The sequence below is a fragment of the Pelodiscus sinensis genome, chromosome 3 (assembly GCF_052426305.1).
Source record: "Pelodiscus sinensis isolate ZL-2025 chromosome 3, ASM5242630v1, whole genome shotgun sequence".
Lineage (NCBI taxonomy): Eukaryota > Metazoa > Chordata > Testudines > Trionychidae > Pelodiscus > Pelodiscus sinensis.
Window position 1 is genome coordinate 178,504,687 of NC_143054.1, and position 20,737 is coordinate 178,525,423.

Here is a 20,737-nt window from a genome sequence, read left to right on the forward strand (position 1 = left end):
AGGGCACCCTGCCACCTCAGATGGCCCCTAGAGTTCCAAACTGCTACAGGCAGTGGGGGTACCTGGCAGCTTCTGGCCATGATGGGCAGTGGGGTCCCCAGAGCCATTGGTGCTAGGGTTCCCCCCCAAATTCTTGGCCACCATGAGATGTAGGGACCCTAGAGCTTTGGGCAATGAGGAACACCATAGCTCACAGCCAGAGATAGTGTGGGAACCCCTGAGGGGCCAGCCACCACAGTCCATGGGAGGCCCTGGCCCTGTGGGTGGCAGAACCCCACAACTCCATGCCTCTGTGGGTGGCAGGGGAACCCTTAATTTCTTGGTTGCTGCAGGCCCCTGGAGCTGTGGCCAGTGGGGAACCACGCAGCCCCCTGCTGCAGCAGGTTACAGAGGCCTGTGCAGCACCCAGCTGTGGGTGGAGGGGAACCCTGGATCTCCAACACCCTACCTGTGGTGGAGGTCCCTGGAGCTCCTAGCCACTGCCCAGCTGCAGGCAGTGTGGGAACTTGCATATCTCATCACAGACAGGTCACAGTTTCCATAAATTTTTCTTAATTGCTTGTGATCTGTCTATGGGTATGTCTAGACTACATGATTCTGCTGACAGAGGCTTTTAAAATAGGCTACCCAACATAGTCTATGAAGCGGGGATTTAAATATCCCCAGCTTAATTAAAATAAAAATGGCCGCCACGCTGTGCCAGCTGAGGTGACCAGCGGTTTCATGAGGCATAAGGGAGCCGTCGACAAAAGCTTTCCCTGTCGTCTGATTCGCGTCTTGACTCATGCGCTGTGCTGATGATCAGCGGAGTCGGCACAGCGTGGCAGTCATTTTTATTTTAATGAAGCTGGAGATATTTAAATCCCCGCTTCATTGACTATGTCAGGTAGCCTATTTTAGGCAGAGGCATGTAGTCTAGACATACCCGATGACTTTTAACTGAAAATGTCCATGAGAAAATCTCAGCCTTAATGATAATTCTTAAAAGTTTAACTATAATACTTAATATGTAAATACTATAAATTTTAGCACACAACCAGGTAGGAGCATGATTTTTTCCAACAACCATTAGTAGACATATTCCTTGTATATTACAACAGTTCAAAATGTTATATTGTACAAACACAGGACAGAGTTATATTGACTTTATATCTGGTAGATAACAGATTAATGGAAATTAATTTCAAATTACCTCTCGTAATGTGACAAGTGTTTTTTTATCAATGGTAGCTCTTTTCACAAGTTCTTTATTTTCTTTTTCTAGCTCTTTTAGACGTACACAAGACTCTTTAAATATACCTATTTCTTTAAACAAAGATTTGTTTTCTTTTTCCAGATTACTAATTTTTATATTGTTATCTTCTAAAGTACTGTCTTTAATTTCTGCCTGTTGTCGAAGTCTCTTATTCTCTTTTTCTAGTTGTTTCTTATCCTTTTCCAACTGAGAAGTCTCTTGTTCCAACAGCTTATTTTCCTTCTCTAATTGCTCTAGGCGTTTACTAGAGATTTTTAACTCTTCCAGATTCTTTTGCAGAGTTTGGTTTTCAGATTCTAAATCTTGTAGTTCACTTTCCAGTTGCTGAATCTTTTTGTTACTATTCTCTAATGCTTTCTGTAGCCTTTGGTTTTCTATATCTAAACCTTGGTAGCTGACTTCTAAACGTTCTGTTTTCTTACAAGAAGCTTTCATAAGCTCCAAGCCTTTTTTAAGTTGCTCCTTTTCACTTTCCAATTCCTTATTTTCTAACTGTAATTGAGCCATTTTGATGCTTGTACACTTCAAAGATTCAACTGTTCTTCTTAATTCTAAATTTTCTTCATCAAGTTGTGAATTCTCTTTCTCCAAAGATTCTAATTGAAAAGTAAGATTTTTTAAGCCATCCAAAGTTTTTTTCAGCTTTCTATTTTCCACTTCCAGATCTGAGTTTTCTTGCTCTAAGGCTTCTATCTTCTCACAAGTAATTTTTAAATTGGTAATCTTTTTCTGTAATAATTCATTCTCCTTTTCAAGATGATGTAACTCATTCTCAAGCTCTTCTACTCTTTCTCCTTTCTCTTTATAATGTTCCAGTTCTTTTCTCACTTGCCTTCTCTCAAATTCAATCTTATTTAGCTTGCTGCTGGTCTCTTTGATAGATTCATGGAGGATTTTATTTTCTTTTTCAATGTCTTTCACTCTTGCTTCAGCACTTATTTGGGACCGTTGCCTTAGAGCAGCTATTGTTTGATTCAAATGTTCAGTCTCCTGTTCCAATATTTTAATCTAATTATTTGAAAAGAAATTATAAAAGTAGGTCAGTATCACACCAAAAAGAATTTATTTTTATACATAAACAGGCTACTGAAGTAGGACAGATGGAGATGGATTATATTATACATCACCTTCTTTAACATAAGGTAAAAAAAAAAAGGTTCTACTGTGGGTTGTCATTTAACCCAAGAATGGCTTCTTTTTCCAAAACAACATCTTGAGCAATAAAACACAGTAAAAACAGGTATATCAGCAAAAATCCAAACATTCAGTTAAACTATGGTGAAAGACTTTATGAAAGATTCTGAATGCAGTTTAACAAAAAAAATCTCATCCATTTATTTGAAATACTGATAGTTCATCTTTGATGTATCCAGAGACCATAATTGCAGCTCCACTGATTTTTGTTACTGTTTAAGCCAAGACAATTCTAATATTCCATTTAAAAAGTTACTAATCCTTTTTCTTGCAAAGATGTTACTTGCCTGTCTCTCTGAGTTTTCTCTAAGTGTCTCAATGGTCTTCTCAAGTTGTGCTTTTTCTTTCATCAGATCTTTGCTCATATTTTGACTATTCTGAAGACTTTGTTTCTCGTGGCTAATTTCATTTTCAAGTCTTTCCAACTGGGGAGAAAACATATTTAAAATGAATCCAAAGATAAGTATGAGCACAAGTAGTTATTCTTATTAAGGTGAAGTGAAAACATTATAATTAATATTTTTGTAATCCATATAAGTTGTTAGAAGATTTACCTGGCGTTGCTCTGGTCCTTCAGGGCAGGGGTTTGGAGATGTGGGGGGCTTAGGGCAGGGGGCTGTGTGCTATATAAATAGCAGGCTAGCCAGTAAGGCATGGCTTAGGTGAGTAAAAACACCCAAAGGATGTACCTGGGTATATACACCTTAGCATATGCCCTTAATTTCTGAGTCATGTCTCCCCAGCTACACTGCTATTTTTAGCAGTGTAATGTCCCACAGCAGGAATCTTTACCAACAGTGGGGAATGATCTGGAAGGATGCAGTAATAAGCTGGAAGGAGGCAGCAAAGGAAAGGCTCAGGCAGTTCCCTGTGCCTGGGCTACGTCTATACTACGATCCTCTTCTACAAGGGAAAATGCAAATGGAGTGCTCATTTGCATATGTCACACTCATTTGCATTTCCTCCTCGGATCCCTTTTGAACAAGAGGTTTTACACAAAGAAGTGCTGTGTAGATGGCTCCTTTTTGCGCAAAACCCCCCTTCTGCGCTAGAGCCATTCTTCCTCAAAAAATAAGGAAGAACAGCTCTTGCGCAAAAGGGGATTTTTGCACAAAAAGGAAATGTCTATACAGTGCTTTTCTGTGCAAAAACCCCCTTTTGCACGAAAGGGATCCAAGAAGGAAATGCAAATGAGAGCATGCCATATGCAGATAAGCACTCCATTTGCATTTCCTCTTGAGGAAGAGGATCGTAGTATAGATGTAGCCCTGCAGGAATCCTTCTCCATCATAAGGAAAGATCCTGGAAGAAAGAAGGTAGCAGGTGAAAGGCTCCACCAGCTCCCTGATGCTGGAGTCCTTCCCCACCACAGGGAAAAGCTTCAGCAGCGAGGAAATGTTCTTTTGGGGATAGGGGACCTTCCTCCTGCCTTCCTCTTTGCAGAATCTTTCCTCTTTGCAGTAAAAGGTTCTGGCATTGGGGACCAACTGAAGGCTCTCCTCACTGCTGGAGTCTTTCACTGAAAAATATTGCTACACACTACAATGGGGATGCAGCCTGTTTTTCACAATGGTGTGGTGTTATATATATATACACTACGGCTACGTCTACACTGGCCCCTTTTCCGGAAGGGGCATGTAAATTTCACGAGTCGTCGTAGGGAAATCCGCGGGGGATTTAAATATCCCCCGCGGCATTTAAATAAAAATGTCCGCCGCTTTTTTCCGGCTTTTAAAAAAGGCGGAAAAGAGCGTCTAGACTGGCCCCGATCCTCCGGAAAAAGTGCCCTTTTCCGGAGGCTCTTATTCCTACTTTGAAGTAAGAATAAGAGCCTCCGGAAAAGGGCACTTTTTCCGGAGGATCGGGGCCAGTCTAGACGCTCTTTTCCGGCTTTTTTAAAAGCCGGAAAAAAGCGGCGGACATTTTTATTTAAATGCCGCGGGGGATATTTAAATCCCCCGCGGATTTCCCTACGACGACTCGTGAAATTTACATGCCCCTTCCGGAAAAGGGGCCAGTGTAGACGTAGCCTACATGTCTTAACACTCTTGTGTAGTGTAGACATAGCCTCTGATTCCATTTCCCCTGATCATTTATCTCTATATCTGTGATGTGATGGTCTGGACAGGCCATTTATTCAATTATTTTAGCAAACTGAAGGAAAGATCTCCTTATCCTCTGCTTCTAGTAAAGTTTACCCCCTCTCAGTTTAGCATCATCCAATTTCCATCCGTACTTTTATCCACCAGAATCCTAAATATACATTTTAAGAACATTTTTTTGTTCATAAAATGGGTTATATTTTACTAGATGATAGATATTTGAAAAGTTTTCTTTAGGAAAAATTCTCTGACTAATCCTGCAAGGTATCCACTGCTTCCTCACTCACACTTTTATTTATAAAAGTTGAATGTTGTACTATATTGCACTATATTCTATATATTTTTAAAGAACCAAGGACAAACATTTCTGGAAAAGGGGTACTGCATATACAGAGTTATTTTGCCAAATGGTGCTGCCTTCCACCTTCCTTATGAAATGTGTAATTGTTTAAATGTGGAAACAAATGAACAGATTTCCTAGTGCCCCATTCCTTTTGTTTGGAAGCACATGCATCCGCACAGCACAGGTTTTACCACAGGCAAAGTGAGAAATTTTTGTGGGAACACTTGTTAAACTTCAGCACATCATCTAATCAATATTTCTATTAACAGCTACAGACCACCATTATTCTCACATCAAGTGGTGAACCAGCTACCACATATAGGAAACTAAACTCAGTTTTTCTAGAGTCCATGCTTCCACTAATGACCAAAGATTACAATACCCCTCAGGTCTGCCTCAATGATATGAAGTAATAAAATAATTATGTAAAAAATATAATTCAGAGACGACACTTCCCTTATTCACGTACCACTAATGGCTAAACATACCAATCAACTAATATTACTTGCTTACAAATATAAATCTTTCTTTCCATTTGAAGCCTGGATGCTGATGACACATGGAACTGTCATAAATCTACACTGATATCTCCAAATATGAAGGGGAGGCCGATTTTTTTCTTCATGTATATGATACAGACTGAAAGAATTGATGCCAGTAATGGCGATGCTTACCGGGTAACCAGTTACCCCTTTACATCCCTAAAAGCAATCTCTTTATTCTGAAAGTTAAACTTACAAATACAGAATTATTTTGTTACATAACTGCACTTTAAAACAAAACAATGCGACTCAATCCTACTTCTTGCTAAGACAAAAGAGTCTGTTGACATTACAGGAGATAATGCTGCCCGCTTCTTATTTACAATGGCACCTGAAAGTGAGAATAGGTGTTTGTATGACACTTTTTGTAGCTAGTGTTGCAAGTTTTTTATGTGCCAGATATGCCAAACATTCTTATGCCCCTTTGTGCTTTGGTCACCATTACAGACAGCATGCTTCCATACTGAGGTCACTTTTAAAAAAGAATGTATCAAATTATTTGTGACTGAACTCTTTGTGGGAGAATTGTATATCTCCTGAACTGTCTTTTACCAGCATTCTGCCATATATTTCATGTTACAGCACAGGGATGGAGAACATAGGGCCAGGGGCTGAATTCAGCCCCCAGTTCCCCTTGATCCAGCCTGTGAGGATTGGTGCTCCCCAACGCTAAAGCCCCTGCATAGCTGGCTCTTCCTGGCAGAAGGGAGGTAGCAGCTCTCCTCGCTGCTGTTCTCCCTCCCCCTGGTTGGGGGAACAGCAGCACAGGAAAGTTAGCGCAGCGACCTGCAGGCTTTCCCCTGCCACTTGCATTGGCCAGAAATTTCTGCCAGTGGGAACAGCAGGGGATAGTGCTTGTAAGGTACAGGGGTAGCCAGGTAAGCGTCCCAATCTCCTGCCCGCTCCAACACCATCCCTCCTGCCCAGACCCTGCATCCTGCTCCCTACCCTCCTACCCATAGGCGTGCGCAGCACATTTCATTAGGGTGTACACCCAGGGAAATTTTTTTTAAGGTGAACATTTATTGAATATTCAATCATAAAGGACATTATTTGCATTCATCAAACAAACTAAAGAAACTAAAACTTAACTAATAAGCTTTACTTAAAAATACAAACCTAAAACCTTTACTTAAAAACTACAAACTTCTGCTTCACCCCCAGAATCCCCTGGCACCTGCCCCTTCCCTTACCCCTGTATCCTCCTGGTACCTCCCCCTTCCCTCACTGCCCCTGCCCCCTTTGCCCTCTTTTTCCATGATGCCCACCCCCTCACTACCCTCTGCCCCCGTTCCCCTCATGCCCCTGTGCCCTCGCACATGCCTTGCTCCATCCCCGCCTTCCTCATGCCCACCCCATCTTTCAAGCCTTTTCCCAGCACCTTCCCTGCCAGCCCCCAATGCCCTTCCCCTCTCCTCTCCCAGCATCACCCTGTCCCCCTCCCACTGACAACTCATTTCCTGCCCTTTTCCTCATTGTCTCCACTTGGACCCCTGGAATTTGTCTCTCTCCTCCATCCTGTCCCTTGATGCCTTCCCCTTTCTTCTCCTGACCTGTCCCCCTCCCCTCAGCACAAGCCCCGTTCTCTCTCACCCCTTCTCCCTAATGTTCCCCCTTCCCCTCCCCTCCCTTACCTTCGGCTTCTGCTTTCCAGTTTGCGGGGCTGTAGTCAGGCCCCAGAAGTCCCCACAGCCCAGCTGCTTCCAGGGCTCCAGACGACATGCTGGGCCTGGAGCTGGGCCGCGCAGTGCAATGCTGGGCCGCATGGTTTTAAAGTCCCATGCCGTGACGTCATGCCACGCCCGAGCGTTTCCCCTCTCACCTGTTGCGTGGTATTTGAGCACACTGTGCATGCACTCCCTTGGCCCCACAGTGTCTCATAGAGGGCCGGTGCACGGCACCAGGGAATTTAAAGTGCAGGGCTGCGGCACCCCGTCACAAATCCCCCTCCTCCTGCAGCAGCCGCCAGCCGGCCCTTTGAGACACTAGGATTTGCCTGGGCCTGTGCACGCCTATGCTCCTACCCAAGCCCTTCCCCCACCCTTCCTCCTTCAGTGACCTCCCCCACTTCTTCACTCTCCCTCCCAGATCCTGCATTCCCTCTCCCAGAATCTGCACCTCCACCCCCACCCCCCAGGCAGCTCCCTCCTACACAATCAATCCCTCATTTCTGACCCCTCCCCAGAGCCTAGAAGGCCACACAAAATCAAGTACCCTCAGGCCCCCAGAAGAGTTTAAACCCTGAGCCTCAGCATGCCCTTTCAGAGTTGGAGCATGAGTTCTAATTACAATGAGGACAGATATTTCAGGTACAGGTATTTTTCTTTAGATGGTGCTTGGTCCTACCATGAGAGCAGGGAACTGAACTGGATGACCTCTCAAGGTCTGTATTCTATGAATCTATGAAACTGGAAACTTTTAAAAACTACATTCTTTATATTGGTTCAGATTTATTGTTAAATTCTTCTGGATAACTATCTTAACATCTCTAAATATCTGGAGATACACTGTGTTTTAGGTGTATTTTCTAAAACTGGAAACCGAAGTTAATTTTGAAAAAGTATTAGTACAACAAAGAAAAAAAAGAAAACACAATAATTTATAAATACACACATCTGAAATCCAGGAAATTCTAAGTTAAGGTTAAATTCAAAACAAAACAGCTTCCAACAAATCCAATATTGTGAATATGGAAATGCCTAGCTAAAGTCCTAATTCTGCCCCTTTCTCCCCTACACAAACATACCTGTCACAATACAGTGCATACTGAGCTCAACCATTATTCAGCAAATAAGTTTGTACTGATGCTGAAAATAGAGCTGGCTGATATCTTTACTAAGTTCCTGAGCTGTGCAGAAACACGCACGATGAATATTCCAGACATTAGTGACTCACTAGTGAACAAGTCCAAAACTAAACCACCAAGTTCTCTCTAAATTAGTTCTATGCACTAGAACTAGATCACATCAAAGGCTCTTAATTAAAACATATTTCTAGGCCAACCTGTTCTTAAAATACAATGTGACAAAGATATGGCATTAACTTTTTAAAAATTATTGCAATGCCTAGCTTAAGTTATGCATTTGTAAAATTCACAACAGTCTCAGCAAAATTCCACTTTGGATATAGATCACACATGCAAAATACTAAATACAAAGGACTTTTTGAGAGACATTGTAGCAGAGAGGGCAAAATCAGATTCAGAATAGAAAGCCTGCTTTAGTTTAGTTATGGAAAGACAGCTCACACACACACATTTTTAACACGTGAGTAATGCATTTATCCCAAACTCATGCTGATAAAACCTGACATACCACATCTTTTATACTCTATTTTATCATATAATACATACATATATTGATGGCTACCTTTTTGCTAAGTCTTTGGTTTTCCTTTTCCATTTTCAGAATCTTTGAATTGCTGCCTTCTACAGAGCCCATTGCATTTTGTAGCTCTTCCACCGTCTTCAGCAAACTTTGGTTTTCCATTTCTAGCTTCAGCAATCTACTTGATGTCAATTCATTCACTTCATGGCCAAGTGACTTTCGTGGCACTGTACGATTTTTTTAAAAAAAATTGAGATTACTTATCATTAGCTGAAGATCTTTGAGGTGAGTCTTGCGTTTTCAGACTAGTGAGATAAAAAGACCTGCATCACAATCCTCCAATATCTTCTGGTGAGCACTGTTTGTTGGGGACCACTCATCTACCTCTTTCCCCCACCTAATTACAAAGTTGTGGATGAAGGAGGACTGAAAAATATGGTCACTAACCTTTCTGTAACACATGTTCTTTGAGATATGTTCCTCATGTTCATTCCATGCTAGGTGCAGGGGTGGCCCGTGACTATAGGCCATGTTGGCCGTTGCCTAGGGCGCTGCCTTCAACGGGGTGCCCAATGATGATGCCACTCCATTGACGGCCGTGCAGGTGGGGGTGCTGATCACTCATTCCACCTGGGGAACCAGATGCTGCAGCCTGCCTCGGGCTGCTCCTGGTTAGGTGTGCATGCAACACAGCTAGAGATTCTTCCTTCAGTGATATCCAGCAGGCTGGCTAGAGCACCCTCTGGTTCAACATGCTCATGCGATGGTATAAGTGCCCTGGCTAGTTCCACACCCTCATAGGGTATGTCTACACTAGCCCCCTAGTTCGAACTAGGGAGACTAACGAGGGCGATCGAAATTGCAAATGGAGCGCGGGATTTAAATATCCCGCGCTTAATTAGCATGTTCCTGGCCAGTCGCCATTTTGGAAATTGACTAGCCCGGAAGAACTGCCCATGTTTACACGCGGCAGAGAAGGGCGATTCCAAAATAAACCCCTTACTTTGAATTAACAGTTAAACCTCATGGTATAACTGCTTGTATCTTTGCCTTTGGGGCAAGGAGTTAGTTATAAAAAGAGGAAAGCAGGGTGATTAGGAATAATAATAATAAAAAAAAGCTTGGCATTCCAGTGATTGAAGGATTGTTAGATCATCATGAAAGCATTGTCGGGCACTCCATTTAGAAGTTGGGGTGAGGGGGTGAGGGAAGAGTAGGAATGAGTGTTGTGCTGCTGGGATTTGCATTTGGATTACTGTGTTAAACCTACAAATGTTCTTGAAAAAGGGGTGGACAAGGACTAATCCAAAGCTGACTGCAAAGAGTTACAAAGGGATTTCACAAAATTGGGTGATTGGGCAACACAAGGGCAGATGGAATTCAGTGTTGAAAAGTGCAAAGTAATGCACATGAAAAAATATAATCCTAACTATAGATACAAAATAGCTGTTACCAATCAAGAAAGATATCTTAGAATCATTGCGGATAGTTCCCTCAAAACATCTGTTCAATGTTCAGTGGCAATCTAAAAACTAAAAAGGTAACAGAATATTGGGAATCCTTTGGAAAAGAATAGCTAATAAGACAAAATACCATATTTCCTCTACATAAAGTTATATTGTATGCCCACATTACATTGTATGCTGATCTCATCAACCCATCTAAATAAAGATATATTTTATTTGGAAAAGGCAAAGAAAGGGCAACAGAAATTATTAGGGGTAAGGAACAAGCTTCTGAATGAGGAGAGCTTAACAAGAATAGGACTTTTCAGCTTGGAAAATAAATGACTAAAGGGTTGGGAGATGTGTTCGATGTCTGCAAAATCATGAACGGTGTGAAAAAAATTGAATAAGGAAATGTTATTTATTCCTTCAGTAACATAACACGAGAAGCTGACCCAATTCAATTTATAGGCAGCAGATTTAAAACAAAATAAATTATTTTTTCATAATCAACTTGTAGAACTCTTTGCCAGAGATGGTGGAAAAGCCCAAACTATAACAGGGTTCCAATAAGAACAAAATAAGTTCAAGGAGTATAGGTCCATCATTGGCTACTAGCCAGAATGGGCAGGGATGGTGTCGGTAGCTTCTGTTTGCCAGAAGATGCGAATGGACAACAGGGGACAGATAATAATGACTGCCTCTTCTGTTTATTCCTTCTGAAGCACCTGAGAGTGGCCACTGTTGGAAGACAGGATTCTGAGCTAGAAGGACCTTTAGTTTGAACCAGTATGGCCATTCTGATGTTCTTATATAGAGCTGAAGTGTATTTGTCCCCTGGCTGTAAACCCACTAGTCCCAACTCTCTTTCCAGAGCTGAGATAGAGCCCAGGAGGCCTGATAGGGTCTCTCTCTCTCCACAGAGTTAGTAACAAAGTAAGAATATACATTACAATTTTAAGGCCAACCAGTGCCCCTTAAGTGATTTTCCACAAGATGTCAGAATATGTAGTATTAGAGTTGAGCGGGTCTAATATTTATTTGTCATTCTTTTATATAGGAATTAGATACAGTGCTCCTGTCAGCTAACTGCTAAGTTGTCTTCCAAAAAAAGTAGAGTTTTCCAGTACCCTGGTAGCCCCTGGATAGAGATGATGCATGTGTGGGGTAGGGTGGAGGGGACTGGGGTCCCCCCACTTTGGTACTTGGCTTGGACTGAGCATGCTCAGTAACACTGCCTCCGCCCTCAGTTTGTCCCCCCGTGCTTTTACTCTCTTCTTCCCCATCACAGAATGCACAGTTTGGCCTTCCTACAAAACTCTGAAATGGCGCCCCTGCCCTTTGGCCAAAAGTTAGGGTTACAAAAGGTTAAAGCTATCCAATCAAAGGAAAAGGGTTGCTGTCAACTGGGCTCCCTAGTTTAAGTATTATAAAGAATAAAGCTGGGTGAGAAGGCGTGCCCATATTAGGACTGGGATTGCAAAGGTGAGGTATCCCATTCCTTGGATTAGGGTTAGTGTCAGTAGAGCTTCCCACCTAGGAATAGGATTACAAAGGGTATAACTCTTGGCCCTGGAGACTCCCAGGCCTATCTTTAGGGTTGGTGTAAGTAGGGCTTCCTGGGCTTAGAATTAAAGTGGGGGTTAATGGAATCCCCAGAGGCAGGTCAAGTTTTGTGTCAGCAGGGCTTCCTGGGTTAAATTTATCGTTACAAAAGGTATTGCTCCCTGGCCTATGGTTATTATCCAAAAGGGGAGGGCTCCCTGGTCTACAATTAGGGTTGAGATAAGTAGGGCTCCTGAGCCTAGATTTAAGGTTACAAAGGGTAGAGTTTATGGCACAGGATTAGTGTTACAAAGGATAGGCTTTCCAGATTAGGATAAGAGCTGGAGTCAGGTTCCGTTGTCCTGAGTTCATGTTACGAGGACAGGGCTCCTCCACCTAGAGTTAAGGCTGGGCTCAAATGGGCTCCCTAGTCTGGGTTTAGGTTTAGAAAGGGTAGAGCTCTCCAGTCTAGAATTAGGATTGGGTTTTTTAGGGCATCCCTGTGCGAGGGTTAGGATTGTAGTCAGTAGCGGTTTTGGGATTTAGGCTTAGGGTTCATCAGTAAGACCCTCAGTCCAGGGGTTAGAATTACAAAGGAGAGATCCTGCCAGCCTTCCACTTCTGTGTTGGACTAGATGACACCTGTGCTGGACAGGCACCCTTTCTGCTTTCTTAAATAAAGGAAGGTTGATTAACTATAATCTAAAACAAAAATAACCCTAACAGGGCAGAAGAAAAATAAGAAATGCATCTAAGACACTTCACACACACTGATGGACAGTTTGGGTCCATAGGTGAAGTTGGAGAGAGGTTCTGCACCCAAACCTGCAAATCCCCTCTGCCTGACTGGAGCTGTTGCTCCAAATACAGAAGTGAAACTATGCCTATGTTTGGGCCTCTCTCCTTTACCGCCTCAGAATCCTGTACTAAACGTGGGAGATGCCAGAGGCTCGCAGCACAGGGGCTTTAATTTTTCACATGGGAACCTGCAGAGGCCATTCAAAGTGGAACTATCATCATTACCAGATGTCTAGAGCCCCACAAATCCATGGATATCCTCTTTATATCCATGGCTATCTGCAGATGTAGATATCCACAGCTCATTTTTGCAGATATGGATACAAATTTTGTATCTGCACAGGGCTCTACAGATATACACTTTTAGCCAGTTGATTCCAAAAGTAAGGTGACAAAATGGCACAGTCCCATATTTAAGCCCTTCTGTAGGTGTCAACTTTTTCTTAAAAACGGACAAATTGTTCTATATTTTTTGTCTCTTCCCTTAAGTACTGGTAGATCCAGTCCTAATGCTGTCTGGATCTCTGCTAGCCAGATGCCTGCCCACCATAGGTGAGTGTGACAATGGGGATGGGTGTGCAAAGGTGGCAGCAGGGTGAAGATACAAGGCTGGCCGCTCCCCTGCTGGTCCATCAGTGGAATCCCCGCTGCATGCCTGCTCTTGGCCAGCAGGGCCCCATCCCATTTCCGGCTGGCACTGCCAGCTGCAAGGGTTGGTGAGTATGGGCAGGTGCCAGTCAGTGGCCAGTTACAATATTACCTCTGTTGCTCATCCATCAATCCGTTACAAGCTCCCCTCTCACTGTCCTCATCCTGCTTTGCGTCTTCATCCCCTCCCAATTCCTCTAGGTACCCAACTCCCGCCAGGCTCATCCCATTTCCAGAGTAGTGCAGAGAACCAGCCCCTGATGGACGCACTCAGCTCACCAAACTCTTTCCTTCTCCCACTGCTTCTGGCTGGGCTGGCATCCTGGGAAAGTCCAAGACTTTTTGGCCCAGAATACTGGCTCAGGAACCAAGCCCTGCACATACAAAACTGGAACACAATGCTGGCACATGGAAGCCTCTTTGCCCTTCAGTTAAGCTCCAGGGTGATAAGGAAACATCATTTCCCATCTATTCATGCCCCCAAACTGGCAGGCTCCACAGGAACGCCCCTAGCAGGTGCTTAACATCTTCCTCTCATACTCTCCATTCCCATACGAGGGGTCATCTGCACCTCCCATGCTTTATCTCCCTGCCTGGAGCCCACAGCAAGGCTTTGCCCTCCCACCCCCAGAACTTATTGGACGTGGCAGGGGAAAAGGAGCAAGATGGCCCCACTGCTTTGTTGTTCCAGTGTGTCACTCTGAGGGAGGAGATAGAATGGCTGTCTTGCTCCACTGCTTGTAAGTGAAGGAGTGTGGGGCAGTGGACCCCTGCTGCCAGCACCCACCCCACTAGTTCCCCAGTTCGCCTCAGTTAGGGGAAACAATGGGGGAAGGGCAGAATAAGGGTGGGGAGAGGCACAGAGGGCAGAGCAAGGGAAGAGAGAAGGCAGAGCAGGGTTGTCCAGGCCTTTTCCCAGGCTGGGGTGGGGAGTGTCACATGTCTGGTGGTCCCCTCAGGTTCCCCTTGACCAACTGCCTCTGCCAGGGGGCATGGGGCTGCTCTGTTCCCTAGACACCCTCCTCTGCTGAGCCTCCTCAATGGCCAGATTCACAGATGCCCATGAATCAGATTCCCTGGATCCTGATGTACAAAGCATCCTCAGGTCTTAACCCCTTCCTGCCTACCCTGTCGCCAGTGGACAGGAGGCGGTTGGGTTATATAGGTGGCCAGCAGCAGCCTGGAGATGATAGCTGCCTTCTAACACTGTGTGGAGAAGAAGGGACAATCTGGGGAGAAGAGATGAGTTCTGCAAGGACACAGGCAAAGTCATCCATTTACCCCACCTCCCCCGAGATTGGAAGAAGCTCTAGTCCTTTCCCCCCTGTACAATGCTGAAAGGTAGCTGCTGGTAGCATTCCGATATGAACCCTGGCATAAACCTGAGGAGGCAGCACATGACTCTGTGTCCTCCCCACCCCTGTGTTCTCTCAGGAAATGAAAAGCCTGGTACCAGGAAAGGTGGGTCCATCCTGAAGGCTCAGCCAGGCATGGAGGGCAGAAAGGGAAGGTTGGATTGATCAGCCCTGCCTCCATGTGAGAGAAATCTATGAGTGTGTGTGTTTGTGTCATCCTTCTCCGTGTGTTTATGTGGGGGGTATGTTTCACCCCTCCCTATAAGAAATCTACAGCCTTTTAGACAAAAAGATAAATAAAAAAATCTACACAATACTTCTTTTTAATAGGGACTCAGTCAGCTTGATATTAATTTGAATGTTTGTATTACATAGTTCTGATTGATTGCCATTGAACTTGCTTGAATACGAGTAATTTTGCCATGTCTCCCATATTCATCATAGGGAAATATGGGCACCCTATTTCAAAAAAGATGGGATTTTCTATATTAACTAGCCAACTACCCCATCATAAGACAGGATTTTCAGGTCTCTCTTCCACGTTGGTCTTCTCTCCTGAGCCTCCGGTCTCTCTCTCTCTCTCTCCTCACCCCCTTGCTACATGAGGAGCGCGGACCCCAAACAACCGCTTGCTCTCACACGGCGGCCCAGCTGAGCAGCACAGAAGTCAGCCGAACCCCATGGCAGGAGGCAACTGTGCTGCCTACAGGGAACAGCCAGCATTTCAGAGTCACAGACACTGGGCTACTATATATATGATGGCATATTATTCTTCAGCATGCCACAAAAATTAAATTAGGTCTTTCAGCTATTTTCATGATGTTTTCTTAATTAAACAAACTGGATCAGATTGTCAGCTGGTGTAAATCTGTATGGCTCTAGTAAAGATGATTTCACCTTTAGAAATAACTATGCATACAAACAGGCCACTTCAAACATCAGTATTTTCAAAATTAATTTCACAGTATTACGCTGATACTCTATTGGATTATGTTATTCCAAACTTCTATTTGAACTAGTGGCAAGTATTTATTTACCTTCAGAAAGCTCAGTAGTTCTATTCATCTGTTCAAGTTCCCAGCCAAGATGTAATGATTCATCCATGCTTTGTTTCTGAGCCATTTCTAAAGTCATATTTTCCTCCATAAGTTCCTCAATTTTCTTTCTGTCCATATCACGCTCCTTAAAAATTAACGTGAATCTTTAAAATACTGTGCCTTAAAATTTACAAAAATATTACATTCAATAGCCATAATTTTACAAAATACTAACAGGAGTTTGCTAAGGCCAATTTGGACTAATTACAATGGGCTTAAAGTGACTGGAAACAAATTATGGAAAATTCATCTTGCACAGAGGAACCCTCTCTCAGCATTAAGTTTGTGGAGAGGCCCCTACTCACTCCTGTGCAAGACCCCCTCACCACCAGCTCCAAAGTAAAGGGAAGGAGGGTGAATAGATCTATCCACTTAATTAAATATTGTGTAACTTTTAGGTAGGTTCTTCCCTTTTGGAATAGATATCTGTTTATGCAAAACTGAAGCTATTGAAGAAAACACCATCATGAGGTTGAGTCTGAAAATTGTAAGTTACTCGGTCCCTACTTAGTTCTTCCAATGAGATGAAGTCCTTCCATTAGTAAAACTTGCAAAAGAAAATTCTAAGCATACCAGTTTTATTTTTCTTAAAAACACAAGTATTAGTGTCATCTTCTGTTTTAATACTTGCCATTTCCATATCATGTAGTTTAGCTTTTAGTTGCAGATTCTCCTTTTCCAGTTCATGTAATTTGTCAGAACGGGCTCGGGTCCCTTCTAGTTGATCTTCCAACATTGTCTTTGTTTCCAACAGTACTTGATTGTCTTCTTTTAACTCCTTCAAGAATTAAACAGAAATCAAAGTTTTTTCATTCATACTAAAGTTGATTTCAGCATGTCTAGTTTTTAAATATTAATGTAAGAACAGAAAATGAATTTTAATGGTAAAAACAATAACTAATTTTATACTATTTTCATAAAAATACATTTACAACTACATGATAACACAACAAAATGTATGATTGCTAAAAATAAGATCTGAAATATTAAAATCCATACCATGATTATGATTCATGCAGACGAAAGTCTGTATGAAATTTGAAGTAACTGTACAGTAAACATTTACTATCCAACTATTATTAGTTTAGGGAAAAGAAATGTTCAGTAAAATGATATAGATAATTACACTGCCAATAACTGTGATTTGGCCTCAATTATCCCTGGATTTTGAAATTTGATCTGGGAATCTACAATCACAATCAGTGTCCTTGCTGCAGCAAACAGGAATTGCAGATTTGGTTTGGTTTTTTAACAATGTTGGCTCCCCTTGCACAGAGGAACAATACTAGTTTTATGCTACCAGGAGGAATACTGTTGCTGCCTTGTAGAACATGGAAAATTAAGCCACTCTGGCCTAAGTAATTATTTTCCTGTTAACTGAATTTAACATTCAAAATGCCATCAATATTTCATAATATTAGGCAAAAAGTACTTGTTGAACCACAAGCCACCTATTTGCTCAATAAAATGCCTTCCCCTTTTCTTTGAGACACATCAAATATATCCAAGTATGTGAGTGGAAGGGATTAGAGGTCAAAGCATTAAAGAATGCTTTCTAATAAACACAATTACATGTACAGATTGGACTTATCTGGTCCGGCATCCTTAGTACCCGACCAGTCCCCAACCAGGGAGTTTGCTGGACCAGGGGAGGTCAATTTTGGCCCCTCTGCTGATGGACTCCAAGCTCCCACTGGGTTTGTCAGCAGACCCAACCAGTCTCCCCTCCTGGCCACCAGACTCTGCTGCTGGCCCTGGTTGCAAAGTTCCCTATCCCCAGGCTCCCTGCCCTTGGACCTCCAGCCCTAGCCGCCTGGCTCTCTACCCCCAAACAGGCTCTATGTCCCCTACTGGGCTCCTTTGTCAGCCCCAGCCACCAGTCTAGCCCCAGTTCCTGCCATAGCTGGACTCTGCTGCCAGTTTGGCTCTGCTACTGGCTCCACTGCCGCTATTTCGAAATAGCTTCTGCCCAGGGCCATTCAAACTAATTACTCCCCAGTGCCTCTCCAGTACACCTTCGACTAATGTTGAGGCTTCTCTGTAGTGTAGACGTGCTATTTCCAAATAAGCTATTTCTTTTGGAATAGCTCATTTTGAAATAAGCATACAGTGTAGACACACCCTGAGACAGTTGCAGTACCTTGGACAGCTCAGCGTGGAGAGCATATTGCAGAGGAGCTGAAACCCAGGATTGGCTACTGAACACAGGGACATGGTTGGTAGGAAGAGTTGCAGAATAGTGGATGTGGGGACTTTGAGACAAAATCCGGAGGTGAGGACAAAGACTGTGTGAGCCCATGAGGAAGTGTCCCAGGGAGGGAGAATAGCAGTGAAATCTCAAGGATCATCACTTAACAGACAACTGCTATTTACAGGGACCCAGAGTAGTGAGTGGGCCTCGGCCTCCTCACCAACTCCCCCCAGTAGCTACAGGAGGGGAAGAAAGAAGCCTGATCCTAGGTCAGGGATGGAGAAACTTTTTAGAGTTAGGGGCTGCTGATTCACAGAAAAAATCAGTTGGGAGGGGGGACACAAGTGAGAAGCAAAAAACAAACACACACACAAACCCTCACTGCAGTGGCCCCCGACTGAGAGGGAGAAAGACACTCCCCACATTCCCCTTGAACATGAAAGCCTGGGGGGGGGGGGGCCCAGGCAAGTAGATTTTATGTGGTCCATCCCCCTGGGGAAATGGCAGGTGGTGGGGCTAAAGTGCCAGGGAAGGCTCCCCATGCTGGGGGGAGCCCTGAGCTTTGGGGGCCAGAACCATGCAAGCCAGGGGCTGCATTCAGCCTCCAAGCCTTAGGTTTCCCACCCCTGTCCTAGGCAATCCTGGGGAAAGGAAATCAGGGACACCCATCCAGTCCCAGAACCAGGAAAAGAGTACGAGCATGCAGACACATGCTCATGGCTGAAGGCGGTGCTCACAAAAAGGATGAATCATTACAGAGATAATTCATATAAGGTATCATCAAAAAGGTTATGATTTACTGAATATGATTATTCTATTTGTGTGCATGTATCATTTTTGTATCTTAAGTTAAGAAATATCAACTAAGTGTCTATATTACAACTATGCTACTTTGGGTGACATCCACCGTTAACATTTCAGGTACTGAAACAGAAAAGCAGACAAGGTTGATGGCCCATCAGCCAGAACAATGGACTGAGAAAAGCCTTGGTCTTCCTGTGATTCTCCATACTTCTTGTGACTCATAGATGCTGCGATGTTGCACAGTCAGGTGATCTAGAAATCTAATACCAATCACTATCTTGGACTCCTGTACTTTTTCACTGCGGGGTTGGGAATCAAAGAAAGGATTCTTGCCTAATGAAAATTCTATATAAGAGAAGGAAAACAATCAGAGTCTTCAGTTTGCTTCAAAGTCAATAGATAGATTATAAACTAAGTACTCCTAATTTTTTCAATAACTCCTCATGTCATTAATAATCTTTATCAACTGTCTTTAAAACTCCTTCTATTTTCTGTTAGTGTTTTTCAAGTTGAGTGACTAGACTTGATACAGTTTTCACAATAAGGCTGTCTCATGAGGTTATATAATGTCATTATAAAAGTTACAGTATTTTATATTGTACTTAATACAGATTAACACTGTTTGTTGTTTGACTGTTGCTTCATAATGAACGTAGGACATTAGTAAAATGTCAAACAACACCTAAGTCTTTTTCCCAATTTAGTGCTCAACTTAGTATCATTATTTAAATTATTCCTTCCAATATGCATTTGTTGAATCTGATTTGCCAATGTACATTTGTCTAGTTTTGTTAGGTTTCTCTAATGTTCTTTACAGACTTTTCTAATTTTGACTATCTTAAATGTTGCACCCTGTGCAAATGTTGTGATCTCGCCATTAACCTGCTATATCAAGCTTATCTAGACTACGCAGAATGGTCGAAAGAGGATATCCAAATTCTGTAGGAATTTGCATAGCTTCTTCCGATCGTGCTTTTGAAAGTGAAAGTAATTAAGACACGGCTTTTTCGGTGAACTGCCCCCTTCGTTGAAAAGCCGCTTTTCCTCAAAAAAGGAGGTTTACATGATTTTTCGACAAAGGGTGGGCTTCGCTGAAAAAGCTGCATCTTAATTATGGAATTTGCATATCCCGCAGAATTTGCATATCTTCTTTTGACCATTCCCTGTAGTCTAGATGAGCCCTTCCAGACAAAGGTTCTGGCCTTAGTAAAGATAATTGGGCATCCCACTGTTTACCAAACTGAAAATGGATAACTTATTCTTAGTTTGGTTTCTTTTTGTCTTGTCAATTTCTAATTCATGACAAATTTGAAATTACTCTTCAATTTTATATCTGTCTTTTCCCGTGTTCTGTGCATGATATACCCTTCTCAGCTTGTTTCACCATGCCAAACTCTTTTTCTCATTCAGATCACTCCTAAAAAATGTCTTCCCCCACGATGCCTACAAGATATGAATGAAAAATTAAACTTAAATTTCAAGCAAAGTCCCTCTTCCGTGTTTCCCACATCTTCTTTATGATTGCTTGTAGAATCTGATCCTGCAAATGGGTCTGTACAGATGGACCAATGCACTAACAGAGTTTTGCTGACTTCAAATGGAACCACATATGAATGGATGTTTGAATACGCATCTTGAAAATTAAAAATGATCATATAAGGTCGAACAAAATATCACAATGCAAGACCATCAAACTACTTTCATATCTTCTTTTTTATGTTGTCAAAATAAAAAAAAAGGGAGAAAGCAGTATGATCAGGCAAAACCTTTTTACTAAAAAACAAGTTCCATGAGATTAAGAATTGTTTTAAATATACCTCAACTCTAGCCTTGTAGAATACAATATCATGCAGCCTCTCTTTGTATCGGCTGACTTCACTTTCAAGCTTGTCAACACGGATTGCCTTCTCGCGGAGTGCATCTAGCTCATCACGATATACTCTGGCAGAGCGAGCATCTGAAATCAAATTCATGTTCTAGAAAATTTAAAAAAATAAGTTATATGACAGGTAATCTGTGGACTGATATATTGTTCCTTACTTCAATTTTTTCACAAACCTATATGAACTGCCTAGTTAGAATATGTAGACAT

At 42.7% G+C, this 20,737-nt stretch overlaps 1 protein-coding gene across 11 annotated transcripts in view; it reads right to left on the bottom strand.

Moving 5' to 3' along the window:
* Positions 1 to 20,737, bottom strand: part of CCDC88A (coiled-coil and HOOK domain protein 88A) — a 248,572-nt gene that overhangs the window by 67,586 nt on the left and 160,249 nt on the right. For all 11 annotated transcript variants that reach the window (XM_014573127.4, XM_014573124.4, XM_014573125.4 and 8 more), the window contains 6 exons: positions 20,463 to 20,621; positions 16,282 to 16,428; positions 15,591 to 15,735; positions 8,805 to 8,989; positions 2,737 to 2,874; positions 1,193 to 2,263 (listed from right to left, as the gene is read on the bottom strand). In XM_014573127.4, coding sequence (XP_014428613.1) covers positions 1,193 to 2,263; positions 2,737 to 2,874; positions 8,805 to 8,989; positions 15,591 to 15,735; positions 16,282 to 16,428; positions 20,463 to 20,621 — 1,845 coding nt within the window. The remainder of the gene's footprint in view (positions 1 to 1,192; positions 2,264 to 2,736; positions 2,875 to 8,804; positions 8,990 to 15,590; positions 15,736 to 16,281; positions 16,429 to 20,462; positions 20,622 to 20,737) is intronic.